Source organism: Stenella coeruleoalba (genome assembly GCF_951394435.1).
Source record: "Stenella coeruleoalba genome assembly, chromosome: 12".
NCBI classification, from domain to species: Eukaryota; Metazoa; Chordata; class Mammalia; order Artiodactyla; family Delphinidae; genus Stenella; species Stenella coeruleoalba.
In genome coordinates, this window is record NC_137158.1 from 54,006,073 (window position 1) to 54,028,248 (window position 22,176).

Consider the following 22,176-nt stretch of genomic DNA (forward strand, 5'->3'; position numbering starts at 1 on the left):
TATAAGCCGTAGGTGGGCCAGGAAATTTGAATTCTCAACAAACACTTCAAGAGACTCATGCAGTTGTCCTGGAAGTAGATTCAGGCCTTATGCTGTAAAAGGAGGGAAGACAGAAATAAGCTAGGAGGTTGGGATTAACATATACACACTACTATATACAAAATAATCAGCAAGGACCTACTGTATAGCACAGGGAACTCCACTGAATACTCTGTAATAACCTATATGGGAAAAGAATCTGAAAAAGAATAGATATATGTATCTGTATGACTAAATCACTTTGCTGTACACCTAAAACTAACACAATATTGTAAATCAACTATATTCCAATATAAAATAAAAATTAAAAACAAAGAAAGAAAAACATAAAAGCTGAAAAAAAGGGAAGACTTGGGACTTCTCTGGTGGTCCAGTGGCTAAAACTCCACGCTCCTAATACAGGGGGCCTGGGTTTGATCCCTGGTCAGGGAACTAAATTCCACATGCTGCAGCGAAGAGTTCACATGCTGCAACTAAAGATCCCTCAGGCCACAACGAAGATCCCGAGTACTGCCACCAAGACCCTAAGCAGCCAAATAAATAAATAAATAAATAAATTTTTTTTAAAAAGCTGTAAAAAAATCTGATGAAGAGAATAGATCAAGCTGTATGATCCTTAAAAAAAATAACAGGGAAGAATACAAAAAAAAGGAGGGAAGACAGAAAAGATGGAGACAGACATAGATTGGGAGAGTTTGTAGTGGGAAGATAAAGGAATGTGATCATATTGCTTCTGTCTGTTTAATAAAATACGAGATCATTTGGCTCAGTGTAGTGGGGTAGGGATTTTGGAGCTTTCAGAGAGAAGAGAAGGTATGGAATACGCAAAATGCAGAGGGTGTGAAGCATAAGGAAATTGTGTGTGCTATGGAAATAGAATAGACTTACAGGCAGATTTGAGAGACACTGAAGAAGAAAAGGCACTTGGTTGGACGTTAGATGGTAGGTGTCCCAGTGTGGTGTGGTAATGAACACCCACTGCAGGAAGAGTAACCAGATTACTCTCTCCCTTGAGCTGCCTTGGATGGTTCTGGTCCCTATACCACGGTCCATTTCTATACGACCCGACTCTCTGGGTGGTTGTGAAATTACTGCTTCCATTGTTATTATTTATATACTTAAAATAAATAAACTTAGAGGCAAGGGAGGCCAGGTTAAAACATTGACCTGGGAGTAAAATATTCCAGCTCTTACTCCCCAAAGTATGCAGCTCTTCAATAAGCGAGAGTCCCTTGAGATGATCCAAGTGGACTCCTTCTATATGGAGTGAAAAGAACTTGTCTTTCACATGCTGAAAACGGAAGTTTTCTCTTTTCTTAGGTGTCTACTTCAGACTCCTAACATGGCTGCATGCTCTGCTCTCCTGCTCTGAGCCCAGTTCATCTGTACAGCCTCTGCCTTCAGCCGTAACTGAAAATAATTTATTACAAAACATAATTTGGGTTATAATAACTCTGTAACAAGTATAAAAATAAAATCTGATTGTAACTATAAGCAGACTCATCAAAAAAAGTAGAAAAAATTGCTTTGGGCTAATATTTGAAAGACCTCTCTGGACTATGTTTTGTACAATTGTAGCATAAGATGATAGAGCAACTTACATTTCAGCAGGTCAGTACTAATAAAATGGTTTACCCAAAGCCAGATGTTTTCATTTCATTATCCTTCTGGTTCATGTTTTTTACTAGTATTAAATATATTGTTCCCAGGCATCCTTCAGCCTGTAGCTTCTTCTCTACCTTTCCTCAAGTCTGTGCCAGATACACAGCAAAGTTAAAAGAAAAGTTACTATGAATTTAGGGGTTTTGTTAATTGCTCACTGCAGAGATTTTCTTTCCCTGGATCACGTGGCTTTTCCTCATTCCTCCCTCCATTTTCATAGCACGCTTTTCTCATTAAGGCCAATGTGTTTTGCCTTCTCAGAATGTCAGGTTCACCCAAGTGAAAAAGAAATGGTTTAGTGTTGTTTGCCTTTTGGAGCTTTCACTACCTCCCTCTGCTACCCTAAGATGAGCAAAAAGAGATTATGATGCTATGAATATAAAGAGTTCTTGCTCACTACTTGTGGAAAACAATTCCATGTCCTCCTCCTTTCAAAGTAGCTTATTTTCTTCATCTTTTAAAATTGAATTGTGGCCACACTTTGTACTTGAATCTTATACTGTAATTTTTAATGCTAACCGTTTGTAGAATCCCCTACCAAATAAATGGTAAATGCAGCATTCCAGTATATTCCTTCTCCTCTCTCCTAATCTAACTCTGCAGTTCTTTGAAGAAATTCATTTTATAAATTACCTCAGTAGTAGCCAGATCTCATAGGGATTTTTTTAAAGCATTAGGATTGGTTTAGTTTTCTTACTTGTTCCTATGATTCTGAGGACATGGGAACAGTTATATGTTCTTTGCCTGGAAGAGTCAGGGAAAATAGAGGGTTTTTCTAGCAATTTTTTTTTTTTTTTTTTTTTTTTTTGCGATACGCGGGCCTCTCACCATTGTGGCCTCTCCCGTTGCGGAGCACAGGCTCCGGACGCGCAGGCCCAGCGGCCATGGCTCACGGGCCCAGCCGCTCCGCGGCATGTGGCATCTTCCCGGACCAGGGCACGAACCCGTGTCCCCTGCATCGGCAGGCGGACTCCCAACCACTGCGCCACCAGGGAAGCCCTCTAGCAATGTTTTTAAACTACTAGATGTAGTATATATACGTACTTTCAAAATCCTCTTTTTTTGTCTTTTTAAAGTAGTTAAATGTGCCCTAGGTTTACTGCTGAGTAAGGTTGTAGTAAGGAAACTTTGTAGTAAGGTTGAAAAATCTGAAACACATTTTCATCCTAGCTGTTCCTTTAGTTGGCTCATTGTCTGAATGCTATCTCATCCTGCAGTTTCCAGAGGATGGAATGAGAATTTGCTTTCTAGGTGAGCCTGTGGCTTAGGCCCATTTAAGTTCTCATATTTGATTATCATTATATTTAATGATAGAGAATGCTTAAACACGCTATCAATCATTTTGGAAACATTATATAGTATTATTTATTTGGTACTGTCTGATATAGGTACCAAAGTGATTATCATTTATTATGTTAGGAATCATGAAAAATGACAGATAATCCTTTACAGTAATCATGAAATAAGCAGTACGGTATGAAAACAGAAAAAGAAAAAAGAAGAGAAGCTTAGTAACTGGCACCTTTTTTCTCTCCCATTTGCTCTTTCACACAGGTACAACTTGGCCAAGTGGAAATCAAATGCCCTATCACAGAATGTTTTGAATTCTTGGAAGAAACAACGGTTATCTATAACTTAACGCATGAAGACTCCATCAAATACAAGTACTTCTTGGAACTTGGCCGTATTGATTCCAGCACCAAGCCATGTCCTCAGTGCAAGCACTTTACAACCTTCAAGAAAAAAGGACATATTCCCACCCCTTCCAGATCAGAAAGCAAATACAAAGTAAGCATGTTCACCAGAGTTGTGGGTTAGATGGCACATGGTGGGAACAGCCAAATTAGGCCAACTTGTGGTAGGCATTAAGTGGGCTTCCTTCCCTTATCGAGTCCAAGGTGAGTATACAATGGCGATGATTCTGAAAATGTATGGTTTGGGGATGCTATGATTATCATCGTTAGAGCACTATTGAGGATTTAATTAAACTTCTTTGGCTTTAACCTGTGTAAAATTCACTAACTGAAAGACTAATCTTTAAAGTAATTATCATTGCTATTACTAAATATTAAATACTAAGTCTTTTAAAAAAATTTAGTACAAGCTTAAATTTTTCAGTGAACCCAATGTGAGTCCTCCTCCGGTTCTGTCTATAATAAGTGAAAATAGTATAATATGCTGTTTATTCATTTATTCAGCAAATACAAAATGCCAGTATATGCTAGGCAGTGTGCTAAGTTTTGGGGATACAGTGGCAAATGTGACACAGTCCTTGCTCATAAAAATGTCTAATGAAGGTGAGAGAGACATGTTCTAAAATGACAGTTCAATATGAGTAGTCAAAAAACAAAAACGTGAAACCCAATACACTCGTGCTTTGAGAACACTGACCGAGGAGGGGGGCTAGCGTGTCAGGAAAGGCTTCATGGAGAAGATGCAGTTCTCCAGGCAGATAAACAGTGGAGAGCATTTCAGAGCAAGGGATGAGTAAGCGTCAGGCCTGGAGGCTGAGGCAGGCGTGTTGGAAATGAGTGCTTGATAGAGCTAGGGAGAGAGAGTAGCGGGGAGGCAGCTGGTCAGGTATTTAAGAGCAGATCATGTTGAGTCTTTTACACTGTGCTCAGGCTTGAGTTTAATTCTGTGGGCATTGCAGGAAGATCATTCTGGCAGCATATAGAGGATGTCAGAGGAGGGCAAGACTGAAGGCATGGCAACCATGGCAACAACTGTGGGAGCAAATCCTTGATTCACAGCCCTAACTGTACATTAGAATCACCTGGCGAGCTTTTAGACACACCAGTGCCTGGTCTCCAGCCCACAGCCCTCTCACCCCAGAACTGTCTTGCAACTATTTGAACCTTACCAGTTGACTCTAATATGTAGCAGAATTGGGAACCTTTGCAGTAAATGAAGCAGAAATCAATACAAACTAGATGTTGTTGATCATGAAGCAATTAAAATCGTTGGTAATAGGTGAGGGATGAAAAATCTCAACCTAAAGTGAAACTATTAAGCAGCTCTCAAGAAAAATAAAGCTACTGCAGAACTTGGGGATGATTATTGTTGTTACTCTTATTTACTCTTACAGAAAAGATGATCTATAACAGAAGAGGTAAATTATCCATCCCCCTGTTCTATATTCTACATAGTTCTACACAATTCCTGAAGCAATGATTTTTAGTGTTTAGTTTATATGTTTAGTTTAATGTTTCTATAGCATTTTCATCATTAAACTCCAAGTTCTCAGATTAGTATTAACTACCTGATTCACATGCCCATACCTGTCTGGATATTATGAGTAAAGGGAGCGCAGGCATGGATACTCCAGCAAAGCCACTGTGATATTCATGATTACAGTATAGCACCCTAAACTGAGACTAATATCATCATTCTTTGGGGCTAAGCAATGGATATTTTTTAGGTTTGCTGTATTTTTTAAAATTCAGTTTTCCTAATAACAGAACCCACTTCCAAATTGGTATAGTTTGTCATAACGTTAAGAGCAGTGAATTCAAGTACTTGAATAAAATAAATTGAGTCATAAGGCAACAGAAATAGAAAAAAAGTTTACTGCTAATGTCTAACATGTCTGAGCAATTTAAACTCTCTTCATAATATTGCTTAGAGCCTAAATTGTGTTTTGTATCTATTAATAAAGCCCTTGTAATGTATATTTCAGTATTATTCTTTGTGAGTCGAGTTATAATGTCCTGGTCCAAGATGTCCTTCTTTGAGCATTTATTATGGTTTCTGCTGTCAATTCAGAAGCACTTAACATACAAGGTTAGAATTGCTTGAAAATATTATAGCTATTTTATAGCAGGAAATACCTTTGAGTATATCACATATGAAATTTGAGATATAAAATATCATGTTTGGGTACTTCATTTGAATAGGTTTTTGTAAATTTTTTGTACACTGCTGGTGGAAAAGGGATAAACAGAATATATCAACAAGCAGTAACAAGACCTTTTAGGTGCCAGTTTAACCTTCTAGGATAAACTGATCTCCCTCACTCAACATCTTCTGGCAAAAATTTAGTAAATAGAGCTTTCCATTATGTTCTGAACGCAATAAAACTCTTACTATATGAAATAGTACAAGCATATTCCTGAATTGAGAAATTTACATTGAGACAACCTTGCCTTTGGTCAAATCCAGTCTTTTTCATTCGTAACATTTGCCTTCTCATCCCTGCAACTCATGAAGCCAAAAAGTTTTACGACTCCATTTCTACACGATTGACTTCAGTTTCCATTTAGAAATCTAATTTCTAACCTAAACAGTTCCTGTAATTTATTAATGCAGCTCAAAGTGAATGTTAATACAGAGAACAAGTTAGCATCAAGAAAACAAAAATGTTGGAGTTATGGTTGTAATGGTTCTCAGGTGATGCCTGGAGACAGACACATCACCAGCACCTGAAGGTTTTCTCCATGGTAATTATCAGCTAAGATTTTATGATGTATTCGTGTGGTTATTTGCTTAAAGTCTCTCCCACTGGTCTCTAGGAGACCAGGTCCAGACTTGCTTACTGCTGATAACCTGTGTCAAGCACTTTGGTAGAGTATTCTCTCAAAATATATGTCTTGAGGGAACGAATAAATGGGCCAATGCCTAATAAATGTGGGTGGAATATGCTGAGAGCACAGGAGAAGAAAAGACAGGAGAGATTGGGAAGGCTTCAGTAAAGGGCAAACACATTAAACTAAGCCTTGAAATGTTGAATTTGCTATGCTAGAAAAGGTGGGTCAGAGCACAGGCTTCAAACCAAATTTAAATTCTCAGCCTGCCGTATGCTAGCTCTGTAACTCTGAGTACAGTTTCTGCATCTTTTACTGGTGGTAGTAATAATACCTGTCATAAGAGTGTAATAAGGATTAAACAAGTTCCCACATATAAAGTGCTTAGCACCATGTCTGATATATCCTAAGTGCTCAACACATGCTAGAAATTATTATGCTTATTATCACTATCAGGCAAAGGCAGCAGAATGAACCACCCTGGGTTATTAGGGAAGGGACTGAGGAGTCAAAAAGAATAGAGGTGGAATAAAAGTTGGGGTGACTGATGGATGGTCAGAGTAAAGGGGGGTGAAACAGACTGTGTCTTGAGAAAGAGGAGCAGGTTTGGGGAATAGGAAACTAATTCATTTGAAATGTGGGATAAAGTTAATTTTGAAGACCCTTTGGGGCATCAAAGAGATATCCAAGAAGCATGGATCTAACGCTAGGAGTGATCTGATGGAAAGCATTAATATTTGAGGAGGGGAGGAGGTCCCTGAATTCACAGAAATTAGAAATATATGTTTTGGGAGGTGGGAAAAGTTACAGTTTCTCACGGGAGAGAGGAGAGGATTGCAGATACTTAAATGTACTTATTTTACTCCTAGGAGTTTTACTGAGGTAGGGGCAGTTCTGGGTTTCCTTCTTATTTCCAAGTGTAGACCAAGAAACGATCCCCCTTTTCATATTGATTTGGAGTAAGTTGAAGGGCATGCATAAATCAACACAGGGAACATGTTGGAGATAATCCTCTTTATGGTTTCCTTGAGGCAAAACTAATAATAATCCCCACTCTTCTCCCACAAATATTAAGCAGAACCTTGATAATTCACAAAACAGTGCTTTGACTCATCATAAGGTGAAAAAAGCCAATAAAATGTCCTGAGGAAACTCCCTGTATGTTCTTACCTTGTATATTATGCATTACTTTTTCTCTCTTGTAATCATAAATTTTCTGGGTTGAAATCACATTTTATATTATAAAACTGCACAAATACATTATTTCCTCATGCGGAAAAGAACTTTTCTAAGGTCTTTAAGAGTATAATCAAGTCGGTGGGTTTGTTGTTCCTAATTGGTGTACTTTAAAATATGCTTAAGTGAAAGGCTGGAATTCTAGTAATACCCAGCTTACCCTCTTCCTTTGTCAGTTATTCAAACCTCGATGACCTGTCCTAAACTCCAGAAAGATACCTCTTTGGACTGCTTCTCCCAACTCCCTTACCATCTCAGTCTCTATTTGGGTTCAACCAAGGGTTGGCATTGGCAGGGAGGATGGAAAGGAGAATAGTTGATGCATTACTTCCTTACTCCCTTCCTAATTCAGTGCCAAAGCTCTGGCAGTAGCTATGTCCCTCCATGACTGTGGCTTCCCCCTAGATAGTCCCCCACCCCATGTTTCTAATTCTCACTGGGCTCCAGAAAATTCTTTCTTCCCTTGTCTCTTTGGCCCTAGGGATGGCAATGGTTTCCCACTATTTCTGCTTCTGGGGGCCTGCCTGTCCTTTGTTTATTCAAATCCCAGCTGTACCTCTTCAGTTGTACTTCCAATCAGCAATTTTCATTTATATAGAAATAGATAAAAAATAAATGAATAAAATGTGCTTAAGCTTCCTTCTTGTAAACATGATGTGAGGAATTTTTTCCATCTATAAAAATGTTTAAAGCTTTCACATGAAAGTGTAGTTAGCATGCTGCTCTGCTCTTCTGTTTTCCCTCGACACCATCACTTTAGGTTGACAGTGTTTACAAATTGGGAGTCAGATTGTGCATCAGCCTGGCAAGATCAGTTTAGCTTACGACACACAGTGAATTCTCTTGGCAGTAATGCATCATTGATGTCAGGAGCCGATAGAAAACAAGTGTAGTTTCTTAAATGATTGTTGCTAGCATAGATTTGTGAGGGAGATAAAGATAAAAGTCCTCTAGCCCAGTTTAAAGAAGCCATCTTGTGGGGGAGGGATAAATTAGGAGGTTGGGATTAACATATCCACACGACTGTATATACAATAGATAATCAACAAGGACCTACTGTATAGCACAGGGAGCTCTACTCAATATTCTGTAATAACCTAAGTGGGAAAAGAATCTGAAAAAGAATAGATATATGTATGACTAAATCACTTTGCTGTACACCTGAAACTAACACAACATTGTAAATCAACTATACTCCAATAGAAAGTAAAAATTAAAAAAAAATAAAGAAGCCATCTTAAACAAAGGCTGTGTTATATATGTTTCCACTAAACAAATGTATAGCACTCAGCTATGATGCAAGCCTACTAAGTTTTATTAGGATGCGTTTCTCCCTCTAGTTACTAATGAGATGCTTTGCTAAAGTTGTTCTTTGTTTCCTGTCTTGATGCATAAGTTAGCCGTAATATTTGATAGAGTCTTTACTTGTACTTGGAACTTCTAGCAACAAAAGCCAAATATTGGAATTCATTTGAAATTTTAGCCTTCATCTGACCTTAAAAAAGAAAAAACTACAATAATTGTAATAATAGAGGCTCATGGCTACCATAAATTGACCAGCCATGGGATTGAGAACTGTCTGTTTTTTTCACTTCATCACATCATCCCTTGTATCTTCAGCACAGGAGACAAGTGAAGAATCATTTCTCTTTGACGACCTGCTGAATAGTGGGTGAAAGTAAGCCAAGCCTTGCGCCCATTATAAAATGATCTGGAAGATGTTAGGACTGTGCATTTCTCACCTACTTGACTCTGTATTTCTACTTTTCCATATTTGCCATCTCAGAACTGTAAGGGAACCCCATGCATTAGTCTAAATGCCTACCAGGTGACCATTCAGACACTGAACACTTCCATTGTTAGGAAACTTGCTACTTATAAAATCATTCCCTTCCATTTTGAAAGATTCATTGTTACCTTCAGGCTGAGATCTCTTTCTTCTGCTTCACCTATTGGCTACAGAGAATACTCCCATTTTCTCATGTACACTCTGTACTTAGCCCTCTTGCTTCTTTCCGTGGGTATCTCTGTGAGATGTTAGCCTTTTGTGTTGTGTTCAGAATAGCGTGTCCTTTTGAAAACCAGATGATGCCATCCTGCTCTGGCTGGTGAATTTGGGTTATGCAAATCAGAGCAGAATCTTCCAGTACACTTTATATTCATCTATGAAGAGGTGGAAGAAATAGACTCAGATATTCCTCTGGGCCTTGCTCTCTAGGTTTGGAGGAAGAGTCTATAAATGCTTAAAGATGATTCCTGGCAATACAAGCAAGATGGGTTAGTATGGAACAGTGATTCTCAAATTAGGGAGAGAGGAAGGACCCTTTTCAAAGAACAAAACCCCCATTCCCAAGTTCCGATATACTGCCCTAGGAAAGCATGCCTCTCCGTTGAAAATAAAAGCTAGTATTGAAGTGAATGTATTGTGCAATAAATAGTGTGTTGCACATGTAAAAGGAGCCTGGGAACCATAAGAGGGATGTCGGTAAGGTTATTTATATGAATAAACGCTCTATCTCCATTTAGGTTATCTTGTCATGAGTTACTATGCATTCTTGTCCTTATTTGGTCCCCAACCTTTAGGAAAGTTTCCCTTTCATTTTCCAGTTTAGTTTAAGCTATGCTGTGAGAAATTAAGGGAAGGCTCACTTGACCACGTTTGGACTATGTTTAGGGAGCAGTGCCTCATGAAGCCCATGTGTTATTGGCACTACATTCAGGGAGAGGTTCCCAAGTAGGAGGTAAAATCTTAGGGAATAAAATCAAGGCAAGAAGTTAAGTCATCTTTCCCACTTGGGGAACCTTCCGCCACTGCCACTCTTGCTCTAGCATTTGATCTTATAAGGGAGCAGATCGTGCTTCCTTGAAAGTATTTGAAGTCACGCATAAGAGACTTCTTTCTCCTGTCTGTAACACCCAGCACTTCCTCACAATATTCTTCTCTTCAAGAAAACCTCCTTAAGTTGTTACAAAACTTTTTATAACTACAAGATGTCGTGATTATTTACATGTATATTGATCAGTTTCTTTAGGACATACTAGTCAGACAGCCATAAGTTCTATATGGTTCGTATAAGAAGTTTCTAGACCACAGTGTGTTTTGAAAGACACATCAGGAGTATAGGAACCTTAATGTAAGACTAATTGGACCCTGTTTTTGGGCACGTCTACAAGGCTCAGGGTTGACCCAGCTGAGGTGACACCTCTGTTGGGGCCCCACTGGAGCACTTACTATTTCCCCAATGCACCGTGTGCTCTCAGGCCTCAATGGTGACTCAGGCTGGACTCTGCCTGAAGTGTTATCCTGTCACTTGTCCCAGTGACATCCCACTTATCTTCCAAGGCCGTATTCTCTCTGACTTCTACTCTTTAGCCTTCCCTGAGGCACATTTCTCATGGCACGCTCTTGTCCAAGCGTCTACTCTAGCAGGTGTTACATGGTTTTATAGCTCTTGCGGTTTATTATATCTGTCTGCCTTCAGTAATTTTTTTGAGGACAGTATTTTCATTCTTTTCGATGTGCCTAAAATCAGTACACTCAGTATCTGTTACTTGAAGGTGCTCAATAAGTATCTGTTGAATAGTCAAATGATTTGATGAACGTTTCATTCTTGAGTATTTGTCTTAATCTGAATTTCTAATAAAGCAGATTCTTCTTGGAAAATCGAGTTAATTCGTACTCGATTTTGTCGAGTATGTTGTCTAATATTTTGAGTTTGATAAGTAATGATTTTGTGATTTATTTAAAATAATTATGAATATAGGAGTGTATAGTATTTAGGCAAGAAAAGACTTATTTGGGATGCTCTTTGGTTTTGAATTCTGTTTTTGTTATGTGGGTTATTTCTTTATTGGCATGATGAACTGTCAAGAGAAAATACCATTTGCTTCGGGCAAGTGGGTTGGTTTAATTTGTCATCTGAGTGTCACTGTAGCCCAGAATTCTAGAAAAACTAAGGGAATTCAAAAGTAAAAAAAATGTAATATGAGTTTCTTTTATTGTTGACGGATTATAGAACAAGTTAGCCAAGAGTCCTAACTCTGATAACTTTATTTTTGAAACACTTTTAGCCTTGCCTCTTGTAGAAGAGTTTGCACATTAATCATGATGTTCAGTAAAATGTTATGTGGGTAAAATATTTAGTAAACATCATTTGGTAATCTAAGAAGCAATGATACCATCTCAGCCACTGGTCATAAATTAGACATGTTGGGTTTTCTTGGAATTTATGTAATGTTAGCCAATATGCAGTACTTGCTCTGTGCAAAATAATTCATTTTACAAAGAACTTACTGAGTGCCTACCATGTGCCACAAGTTCTGTGTTACTTAGGAAACAGAGTGAATGAGAAGCAGCCTTTGCCCTCAGTGAACCTGTAGGCTGTTAGGGAGATTAGATAGCTACGTGTAATGTAGCTGTAATGTAAGTTCTGCAAGATACTGAATCTGGTTGGGAGAAATAGTGAAGACATCTTGGAGCAAGTAGCATTTCATCTGGTTAAGATTTCAATAGACAGATTGTATTCATTGGACCTTCTCCAATTACAAGAAGCAGAGCTTTGCTGTCTTTCAAGCCCCCTCACTTAACGCGTTTTACTATAAGGTTGCACGGGAAGTAGTAGGAAGGGCAAGAAAGCAGTCTCAGCTGCCACCCAGGCGGGCCTCGTGGAGAACCAGACACTAGCTCTGAGGTCATGAGAGCCCCTCTGTTGTGTTACTAGAAGTGAAAATGACTGCTGTTCCCTTCTCCAGTGATCTGCACTGTGTTCACTTAGCTTTTCTCTGTCTTTGCCTCTGCAGCCAAGGTAGAGTGCACGTGTATCCCTTTTTCATTCCACAAGAGAGAAAATCTGTCTTGGCTAATCTCTGTTCAACAAGGAACATGCTCTGCCCAAAGCTCCTGCCAGCCACCTCGTAGGCTTCTTGCCCACAAGTAGATCTCTGCTTTTAGCCTGGGGACTCATCCCTGGTGTAATCAGTTGTGGCCAGTGCTGTGGGGTCACATGATACAGAGCAATGCTCTCAGACTTTAACATGGGGACGAAAATGCAGGCTCTGGTTCAGTAGGTCGGGGGTGTGACATGCATTCTTTGTCTCCAGCAAGCTCCCAGGTGTTGCCGATGCTGCCGCTTCCCCAACTACACTTTGAGTAGCCAGCATAGAGTGTGGTGACCGCTGTGTGAATATAATGACTCAGGAGGCAGGCACTCTGTGTGGGAGGGCTGTGGCTGTGAGACGGCATTTCGTGTGGAGGAAGATGCAGTGTTCATGTCTACAATTTTGAATATGGTTACGGTTGGAATGAATAAGGCATCTTCAAACCAAAAAGTCAGTATTTAAACAATTCAGGTGCAGTCTTTGAATAACAAGGTGGTTGGGATTGGTGATTAGTCCTTGTATTATTTTAATCCAAAGCAAGGCAGTAGTTATTTTAATGTTTTCAGTGAGACAGTAAGCAGGCGAGTCTGAATTTAAATTATTTATCTTCACTTGAGAGCTTGCTGCAAAACTCCTTTCATAGTTTGCAACCAAGTCTGTGTTGTCTGTGAGGATCGGCAGTGAAACTTAGTTGTTTATTATGTGAAGTTGGGAGCCAGAGTCCCTGGGAAGGACACCGAGTATTAGATTCCCTATCATTCTTAGGAGAACCTACATTTCTAATTGTCTTCATTAGAGATCCATAGATACGATAGTTCAGCACTTGGTCACAGAGATCCTTGAACCATTATAATGTCTGACATCCTTTGAGTTAATCCCAGTTTCAAAGCCCCCATTACAGTCATTCTTCTACTATTCATTTCATAAGTATAATCTAAGACTGACTGATAAAAAACCAGAGGTTTGGTTTTTTTTAATTTAACAATGCTAGAGTTCAGTAATTTAGAATTATGTATAATGTCTAATAGAAGAGAACTGAATTAAATATTCCAGCCCTTCTGACGTAGTGGCAGAAGCAGGAGGAAAAGTGAGTCTTTTCGACTTCCCCGTTTCATTCATTACATTCAAAAATTACATTCACGTAGGCCCCCATGTAATATTCACACGTATTCTTCATTGTTTTAAGTGATCTTTTTACATTGTTTTATTATCTGGAGTTTACCCGCTTCGACTCATTCTTCTTACTTTAAAAATAACTTATTTTAACTTTAATGATCAGAAAAGGCAAAAATGGCTATTTTAAATGACTAAATAGTATCATCCTTTAAAAAAAAAACAAGGGGTCTCCTAATTTATGGGAGTAAAATCTTGAAAGGGATTTTCAAAATTCACCTTATGTTGATAGTCATATAGAATTCTGATTTACTGAATAGATTAACCACATGACCTTCTTTGACTTTTACACTTTGGTTTTCAGTCATCAAAGCAAGAATGCTGTTTAGTATGAGGAATTGTTTTGGCCAATGAAAACAATGCTGGCCTTGAAGTCAGAGAACTTTACTTGCTATGTTTCTTTGGGCAAGTTATTTAATATCTGTGAGCATTAGTTTCCTCATCTGTAAACTTATGATGTTCATATCGACCTTACAGCATTATTTCGTTGATAAAGATAAATTATGCATGTTATGCAGCAGTATAAACATTACCATATAACAGCATTTTAATAAATAAACATGAAGATTTTTAGAATTTTATGACAAAATACTATTTTGTTTTGATATAAAGTAAAAGAGAAAGTATTTTTGTTACTCATATTTGCATAGGAATAACATTATCTATCCTTGACATAGATGAATACTGCCGTGCTTTGAGGTATAAACATAAGAGCTGATTGTAATTGCCACTCAGTTAATCTATAGATTGGAACCACCATTGTCAAAAAAGTGGTTTTCCGAAAAAGAAAGTAGTGATATTGTATACAGTTTACCAAAAGAAATTCTAACTAATCTTCAAAGTGTAGTCAGTAAATTCAGTCATGCTCAGTGATTTGCAGGAGCACAGAGAATAGTCAGTTGTTTATAGTGAGACATTTTATTAATTCACTTTAATCAAACAGAACGGGGAAAGTCAAGTTATGCTCTTATGTTTGTAGAGAGTGAGGACCAGAAATATGGTGAGAGAATGGGATGCTGCACTGTTATTCAAAATACAGGAAGTCAGATAAAGTGTCTTTCATGTCAAGTGGAAGACAGATATTTTCAAAACATACACATGCATTTTTCACATACACCTCCACATAGTGAACATACGAAGACATCTTCTGATGGTTTCCTAGGTACAGGCCACAGGACCACCATACGTATATATTTCTAATAAGATCCTTTATATTATTTTTATAATTAACCTCCCTTAGATTAATAGCAAACCATGGATATCCATTATCATAGCAAATGCTGGTATAGTAGTTTATTTGCCAGTGCATTTTTCATTTGATGAAGCATCTGTGGAGCTTTGATTTTATAAAAGTGAATGAAGCCATTGGTAAGAAGAGCGATGGAAATGCCTGGAAAATTGGTTCAAGGGACAGGCGAGTTCAAGGGCAGAAGCCTGAGTGTGGATTTGGGGCATTGTGAGCCTTCAGATTTTACTCTGTGCTTCAGTCTAGGGGGTTTTCTTAAGGTCAAATTGATTTCCAGAATATCCAAAGGGTTTAATTCTAGTGTGGTCTACAAACAGTCAGATCACCCATGCCAAAGCAATTCTTTCCTCCTTTAATAACAGAACAGTCATATCTTATTCTAGTTTCAGTTTTGTATAGGGGGAGGTATTTTAAATTTGGACCAATTATAGCCTTTTAGCTAATTTCCCTAAGCATCACCATTCTTATCTTTTTAGACAATTTAATATATCTACTAGTACTTAATATTACTTTTCCTTATGCAGATCCAGTGCCCCACTTGCCAATTCGTCTGGTGTTTTAAGTGCCACTCTCCTTGGCATGAAGGTGTTAACTGCAAGGAGTACAAAAAAGGAGACAAATTATTGCGTCACTGGGCCAGCGAAATTGAGCATGGGCAGAGGAACGCCCAGAAGTGTCCGAAGTGCAAGGTGAGACAAACTTCGGGAGGGAAGGAAACAAACACGTGCATCTGGCTATCGCTGAACAATACTATTTACAATATTGAAGTGAAGTCTCTGTATAACTTTCTTAATGCAGAGGTGGAGAAAAAGAATATTTGCTGTTTCATTTTAGAAGAGTAATTACATTACATAACTAAAATGAAGATTTTTATATATAAACAATGTATATTCTTACATTACATTTCAGAATTTAAGGAGGCTACGTATAAATATGGATCTTAAACTTCAAAATTCTAATTTTCCATTTAAAAATGGAGATGTGTGTACAGGAAAAAGCTCATATAAAAATGATATAAAGTATTATTTCTAGTTTGCCAACATGTACTATAATCACTTCTCAATTAGGTAGGCTCTGAATCCTTGTAATCCTTTGGGATTTTTCCCCTCTGCCATTGCTTATCACTTTAGGATTACATTAAACTGGTCATTTCCCTTTTTGTAAATCCAGTGATGTAGAAGCTAAGAGCTAAAATCAGGACTTTATGAATCCCATTTTACTTTCATGCAAGTAATCGAGAGTTAGCAGGCATTTGAGCAGAGACCTAGATGTTGAAAGTCAACCACGCAGACAGCCAGGGAACGATCTCCTATAGACAAATCAGCATGTAAATCCAGCCAGAAAACTTTGGATTTGACTCTTACAGGATAGGGGTCTGTTGAAGTTTGAAGTTTTTTTTTTTTTTTTTTAAAGCTCACTTTAGAAAATTATATGTATGTAAATGCATATGTACACTCCACCACGTGTGGTTTCCATTTTGTGCCAAATTTATTTTTGATAATCATGTCTAAACCGGGCCTAATTTTCTTTCAAGAATAATTTTGCAATTCCTTCCAGGATGCTTAGCACCAAGATAAATGAAATTTGAATTATCAGGAAAATTTTTTAAATTAATCATGTGAATGAAGCTTGAAGTAGTAGAAGTATATTCTGAAGCCTATAAATGAGAATAAATATAATGCACAGATTCACTACACCAAATTCACATACTAGTTTATATGTATAGTAAGTAAGGCATTGCCTGAAATAACATGTTATGTTCTTATCAATTGGAACATGTTATGTTCTTAGCAATTGGAAGAAATTTTTGAAATAGTTTGGATGGCCTGGCTCTCTTAAAAGTGACGTCTACAGATGTTTGAGTTAAAGCTTTCTTTGTTTTCCATGTAGAAGGCAAATTCATTTACAATTATCCCTTTGATTTTTTTTTTAAACATCTTTATTGGAGTATAATTGCTTTACAGTGGTGTTTTAGTAAGGCTGCTTCAGATCACTGCATCAATTGCTCCTTAGATTTTTATTTTTTACCCATTGAAGAACAATGGGAAGATGAGGCCTTTCCCCCTTTGTGTTGCCTTTCCAATTTACTCAGAGGTACTGCTCAGTTTCAAACTAAATAAAGGCCAGTAGGAATTCAGGAGCGCTGTTTAAGTCATTCTGCTTGACACTTTGTTCTTAAGTATACTTTATGTCCCTCTGGAAAGCTGTGAAACAATTACCAGTTGGCCTGGCTCTAAGAATGAGCGCTAAATGAGGACTACTGCAGCATTATATGTTAGGGATTTTCTGAATGAGTTGAGGTAATACATAAAAACATACATTTGTTACTGTAATCCCTCAATCTAACATTAAATGAACTCGATGTATTGAAAGAAAAAGCACCCAGCTGTAAGGAATTTACTGAATGCACTAACAGCTCCCACAGTTTTTACAAATATAGATAAACAGCTAAGAGGATGCATACATGCTGGTTCTCTTTTGAAATAATAGCTAAAAGGTTGGGGTTTGAAAATGAACTACCTTTTAAATAGCTGAAGGGGAAGGAGCCAAAGAACCCTGGAATGAGTTTACATGACTACCTTGTAGTGGAGAATCTACTTGCTGGTGAGATCCAGGTTCCATAAAATTTATGTCAGCTTAAGTCGTATTTTATGACTCGTTTTGAATACAGATAGTTTCAGGGCTTTTATAAGCATATGACTTTAAAGTTTTGCACTTTCTTAATTGTGATTTTTTTGTCATTGTTGTTGGACCATAAGATTATATTTTTGCCCATGAAGCCTCTCTAATACTAGAAATCCACAAGGAGATGTTATTCAGTGTATTAGTATTTTATATTCCAAGGCTTTATTTTTATAAATAATCTTTTAAAATTTATAAATATGAAAAAGGAAGATGCTAGGAATTTATGAAAAAAATTTCACACAGTGCTTCCAGGTGAACAAAAGAATTATCGTATATTTTCATATGAATATGTTTTCAGTAATGATCAAATATGTTTAAAATTTTGTTGTGACCAAGGTATATTTATGTACCCTGCACAGGTATATTTGCTTAGATTGATTCATAATTTTAATAATTATTTTTATTTTTATTTTTTATTTTTTTGTGGTATGCGGGCCTCTCACTGTTGTGGCCTCTCCCGTTGCGGAGCACAGGCTCCGGACGTGCAGGCTCAGCAGCCATGGCTCACTGGCCCAGCTGCTCCGTGCCATGTGGGATCTTCCCGGACCGGGGCACGAACCCGTGTCCCCTGCATCGGCAGGCGGACTCTCAACCACTGCGCCACCAGGGAAGCCCTATTTTGATTTTTAAATGTTTGTTTTGTTCATAAAGGTCATATAACATATGATAGAAATTTGGAAAAGAGAGGGAAAGAATTCACCAGAATCCTGCCACTCCAATATACTCACTGTTAACATATTAGTGTCTCCTCGGTCTCTCCCCTATTTAAGTAGCTTTAAAAAAAATAGAATCGTAGTATGGGGATAATTTGATATGCTTTGTTTTTCCATTTAACATGTCAAACCTTTCTTATGTTACTAAATAGTTTTCGTAACATTTATTAACTAAGTAATATTTGCTTAAATATCCTTCTGCTATTAGTTACCAAAGCTGGCTTTGTTGGTGTTCGGGGTTTTTTAAAAAATATCTATATATTATAAATAGTGTATTGATATTCATCTTGAATATGTATTTTTCCATATTTTGGACCCTTAAAAGCATATATTCCTGAAGACAGAATTACTAGGTTAAAGGATATCAGTGTTTTCAGTATTTGGTACATAGTGCCAATTTGCTTTCTAAAAAGACTGAAACAATTTATAATTCCACCAGAAAAATCTGAGAACCTATTTCTGTATGATCATTTCTTATTAGCAGTTCAAGTATTTTTAAATGCATATTTAATACTTTAAAAATATTTTGTTCTTTTATTTTGAATTGTCTTGTTTGCTTTTAGATTGAGTACGAATTCATGTATTTTTGAGTTTGAAATGCCCCTTTTTGAATTAACTGTTCATATCCTTTGCCCACTTGTTTAGGTCAGGTTGGGGATATTTTTTATTATCAAACTATATGAGCTCTCTATTTTCTATTTGAAAATATTAATTCCTTTTCTGACATATTTTTTCGTATCTTTTATTACTTTCTTTTATATCAGTGATAATTTGTTTTAAACTTAATTGGTTTATGTGTGTGCATTTTTTTAATTTTTAAAAATTTGTGTTTGACCAAATATATCATTCTTTTTATTTTTGGAAAGAAAGAACACATAAACACACACATATATATGATATGTGAATATATTTATATTTATATATCTTTTATAAATATTTTACTACTAAGCCTAAAAAGTTATCTATCATCCAGAAGCTTGATAAATGGTCTATTTTCTTTCTTTCTTTTTAGTATTTAATTTCTAAATATTTTAACTCTTTGATCTACCCATTACTTATTTTGATGTTTATTATGCATTGGATACATACACTAATTTTTTCCAAATTAATAACATCTAATCTAAATGTGTCCCCTTACCCATTGATTTGTAATTTTTCTCTAAACATATGTTAAATTAATATATATAAGAGCTCTTTTCTGAGCTCCCTAATCTTGTAGCTGCTAATTTTTTTAAAAAACTTCTGTGCTTGTACCGGTGAGTGTTAAATGATTATGCTTTTGTAAAATTTTCCCATCCATACAAGGTTTGATAATCAATTCATTATTTCAATTAGTATTCCAAATAAACCAACTTTTCTTTCATTAGCTTATAATTATTATTTATCCTGTAATGAGTTTTTATCTTTATCTCAAGTGGAAAGATCAGTTTAATAGATGGTATAATATTATGAAGAGATTTGACTTATGCTGAGAAATCAAAATTATTATTTATAATTGAATTTTGGCAGATAATCAGAATGAGTATTAAAACATTTTTTCTCCCATATACAATCAAGATACTTATTCATAAGTGTGTTTTTTTAATACTAGTGTAAAAATATACAAGCATTTATGGAAGTCATTTATTTATAGGACATTTTTATGAAAAATTAATAGTAGCATAGTAAGATCAACTTTTCTTAGCCATTTTTTTTGAGTCTCATTGCTTCCTTAATTCAAGTATTCTTCAGTCACTTGTGAGACACCAATTTTTATCTTAAAAATGTGTCTTCTATTTTGTATAAATTCTTAACCTACCAGAAATATATGCTAATTTTAAAATGTCTCTCTGGAAAATAGTTACCACAAGACTAAATCTAGTTCATGATAATTTTAAATTAAATTTAAAGCAAATAGCAGATTTAAATTTTGTTGGAGGTATTAGAATATTTGTTCAGTTTTATGCAAAAATTCATTTGAGACTTGTGTCTTATAGCACAGATTAGATACTAAACTCTGAGTTAATATGAAAAAAAATTGTCAAAGAAAGTGAAAAGTGAGATGCACACCTAAAAATTAACAAACATGAGATTATACAATACAAAACAAGTAAGCAGTTGTAAGCAGTTTCATTTGTATACTTTAGATTTAAATTGTTCATAAAAACTTTTGGAAACAATATTAAGTGCAAATTTTTTTTAATATATATTATCATTTGAAAGCCTGAAATACTTAAACTATTCCAAAGTATACATTGATAGTTCTTTAAATGGTACAGTAATACCCCACTAACTAAATTAAAAGCAAAAAACAAAGAAATTATTTTATCATTTCCTTTTTTCCAGAAAATGGCGACCACCTATAATTTTATTGTTCAACGCATACTTTATAAAAAGTCATTTTTTTTTATTTGGCAGCACTGTGCGGCTTGCAGGATCTCAGTTCCCCAATCAGGGATTGAACCTTGGCCACAGCAGTGAAAGCCCATAATCCTAACCAGTAGGCCACCAGGGAACTCCCCGAAAGTCTTTTTATTATTTATTTTAGTTTATTAATAAATGTGTGTTAGGTCATAGCAAACCCCAGCTGGATGATTCTAAAGGCCTGAACAATTTTAGATTTTAGAAGAATTAGAAATCTCTAATATTATTGTCTAATATTATAATAAGCATCATTAAAGATAAAAACAATCATGAACCTTCAGGAATGTGAATGAGAACTCTGTAAGAATGGTTAATGATCCAATCTTCTGATTGTTCCTCAAAAGGTTTAATACTAGTCAATTAGTGTTAGTTAACCAGGTTTTATCTTTTAGCTATATCATGTTTTTCTATTTAAAATGTTTTTTAAAATGGGGTTTTAACATTCAAAACTCGACAAAGGCCAGATTTCTGCCCTCTGAGTATATTTTTTTTAACATACGTACTTTCAAAAGAGAGCTGGACACACCTTCAGGCCCTTTTACCCAATAATTTGAGGCGAGCCAGTTTAAAGCCAGCAGGAAGTTAAAGTTAAGAAACAATTTTATAAAAAAGGCAGTATATAAAGAAAATTTTATCTCTTCAAAAATATTTCTGAAAGAAATATTGTAATATGTTAACATTATTAAATATCAGTGGTAAATCCATGCATGTCTGTTACACTATCATCTTTAAATCTTAAATGTTGGAAATACTTCATGAGTAAAAATAAGTAAAACCTAACAAGAGAACAGAAGGACTCTAACATCACAGCTTTCTGGAGCTGCTTACACATCTCTGTTTGCCTCTGCAATCTCTAAGGATTTGACTATTACATTTTCTTTTTCCTTCCTCAGGTAAAAGTTCAATGTTTCTAAGAATACTGGGCTTACTAAAGCAAAGTTGGTGTTAATATTTCTCAAAATGGTTAGCTTTTCATAATTTGGAAAATTAAAGGGGAATTCCTCAAACATCCCTACCCCAAACTACCTTCTTCCTTAATGTCAGATAAGAGAAATACTTATGTAAACATTTATATAATGTGGTACAAATATAGTCATAGCCAACTAGATGACATGCAGCTGACCACTTTAATTTTTCTTTTATATAAGTAATAACATATCTCTAGTTAGAACATTTTACAAAACATTGAATAGGGATAATTAATTAGGAAGTTATACATTTTCATAGGCTAATATATAAGTAATGTGATTTATGAATTAAGGGTAATTAAGTCATTTATTTTATTCCAAGGTCAACATATATCCTATTTTTAGGAGACAGGACAGTCACTTTTTTTTTTTTTTTTTAAGAAATGCCAAGATATGAGCAGGGAGTGCTGAGTTCTAATATGCCAGATTTATTTTATTCATAAAAATGCCTTTGTACAACGCTCTGTCTTTCTTTGTAGTGTTAGCACAGTAATAATAATGGCAATACTACCTACATGTACTGATATTTACTACATATTACTCTCCGTTGCAGTTTCACACGCATATTATCTCATCAGATCCTCAGATGTGATACTAAGATGCTAAGTTCCAATGTGCCCTCCAAATCTTAACTATTAAATGCCTTTTGA

The 22,176-nt window shown here is 36.1% G+C and overlaps 1 protein-coding gene across 3 annotated transcripts in view; it reads left to right on the top strand.

Moving 5' to 3' along the window:
* The window catches only part of RNF217 (ring finger protein 217), a 131,513-nt gene that overhangs the window by 79,226 nt on the left and 30,111 nt on the right, over positions 1 to 22,176 (top strand). For all 3 annotated transcript variants that reach the window (XM_079939171.1, XM_079939172.1, XM_079939173.1), the window contains exons 2-3: positions 3,256 to 3,489; positions 15,282 to 15,446. In XM_079939171.1, coding sequence (XP_079795297.1) covers positions 3,256 to 3,489; positions 15,282 to 15,446 — 399 coding nt within the window. The remainder of the gene's footprint in view (positions 1 to 3,255; positions 3,490 to 15,281; positions 15,447 to 22,176) is intronic.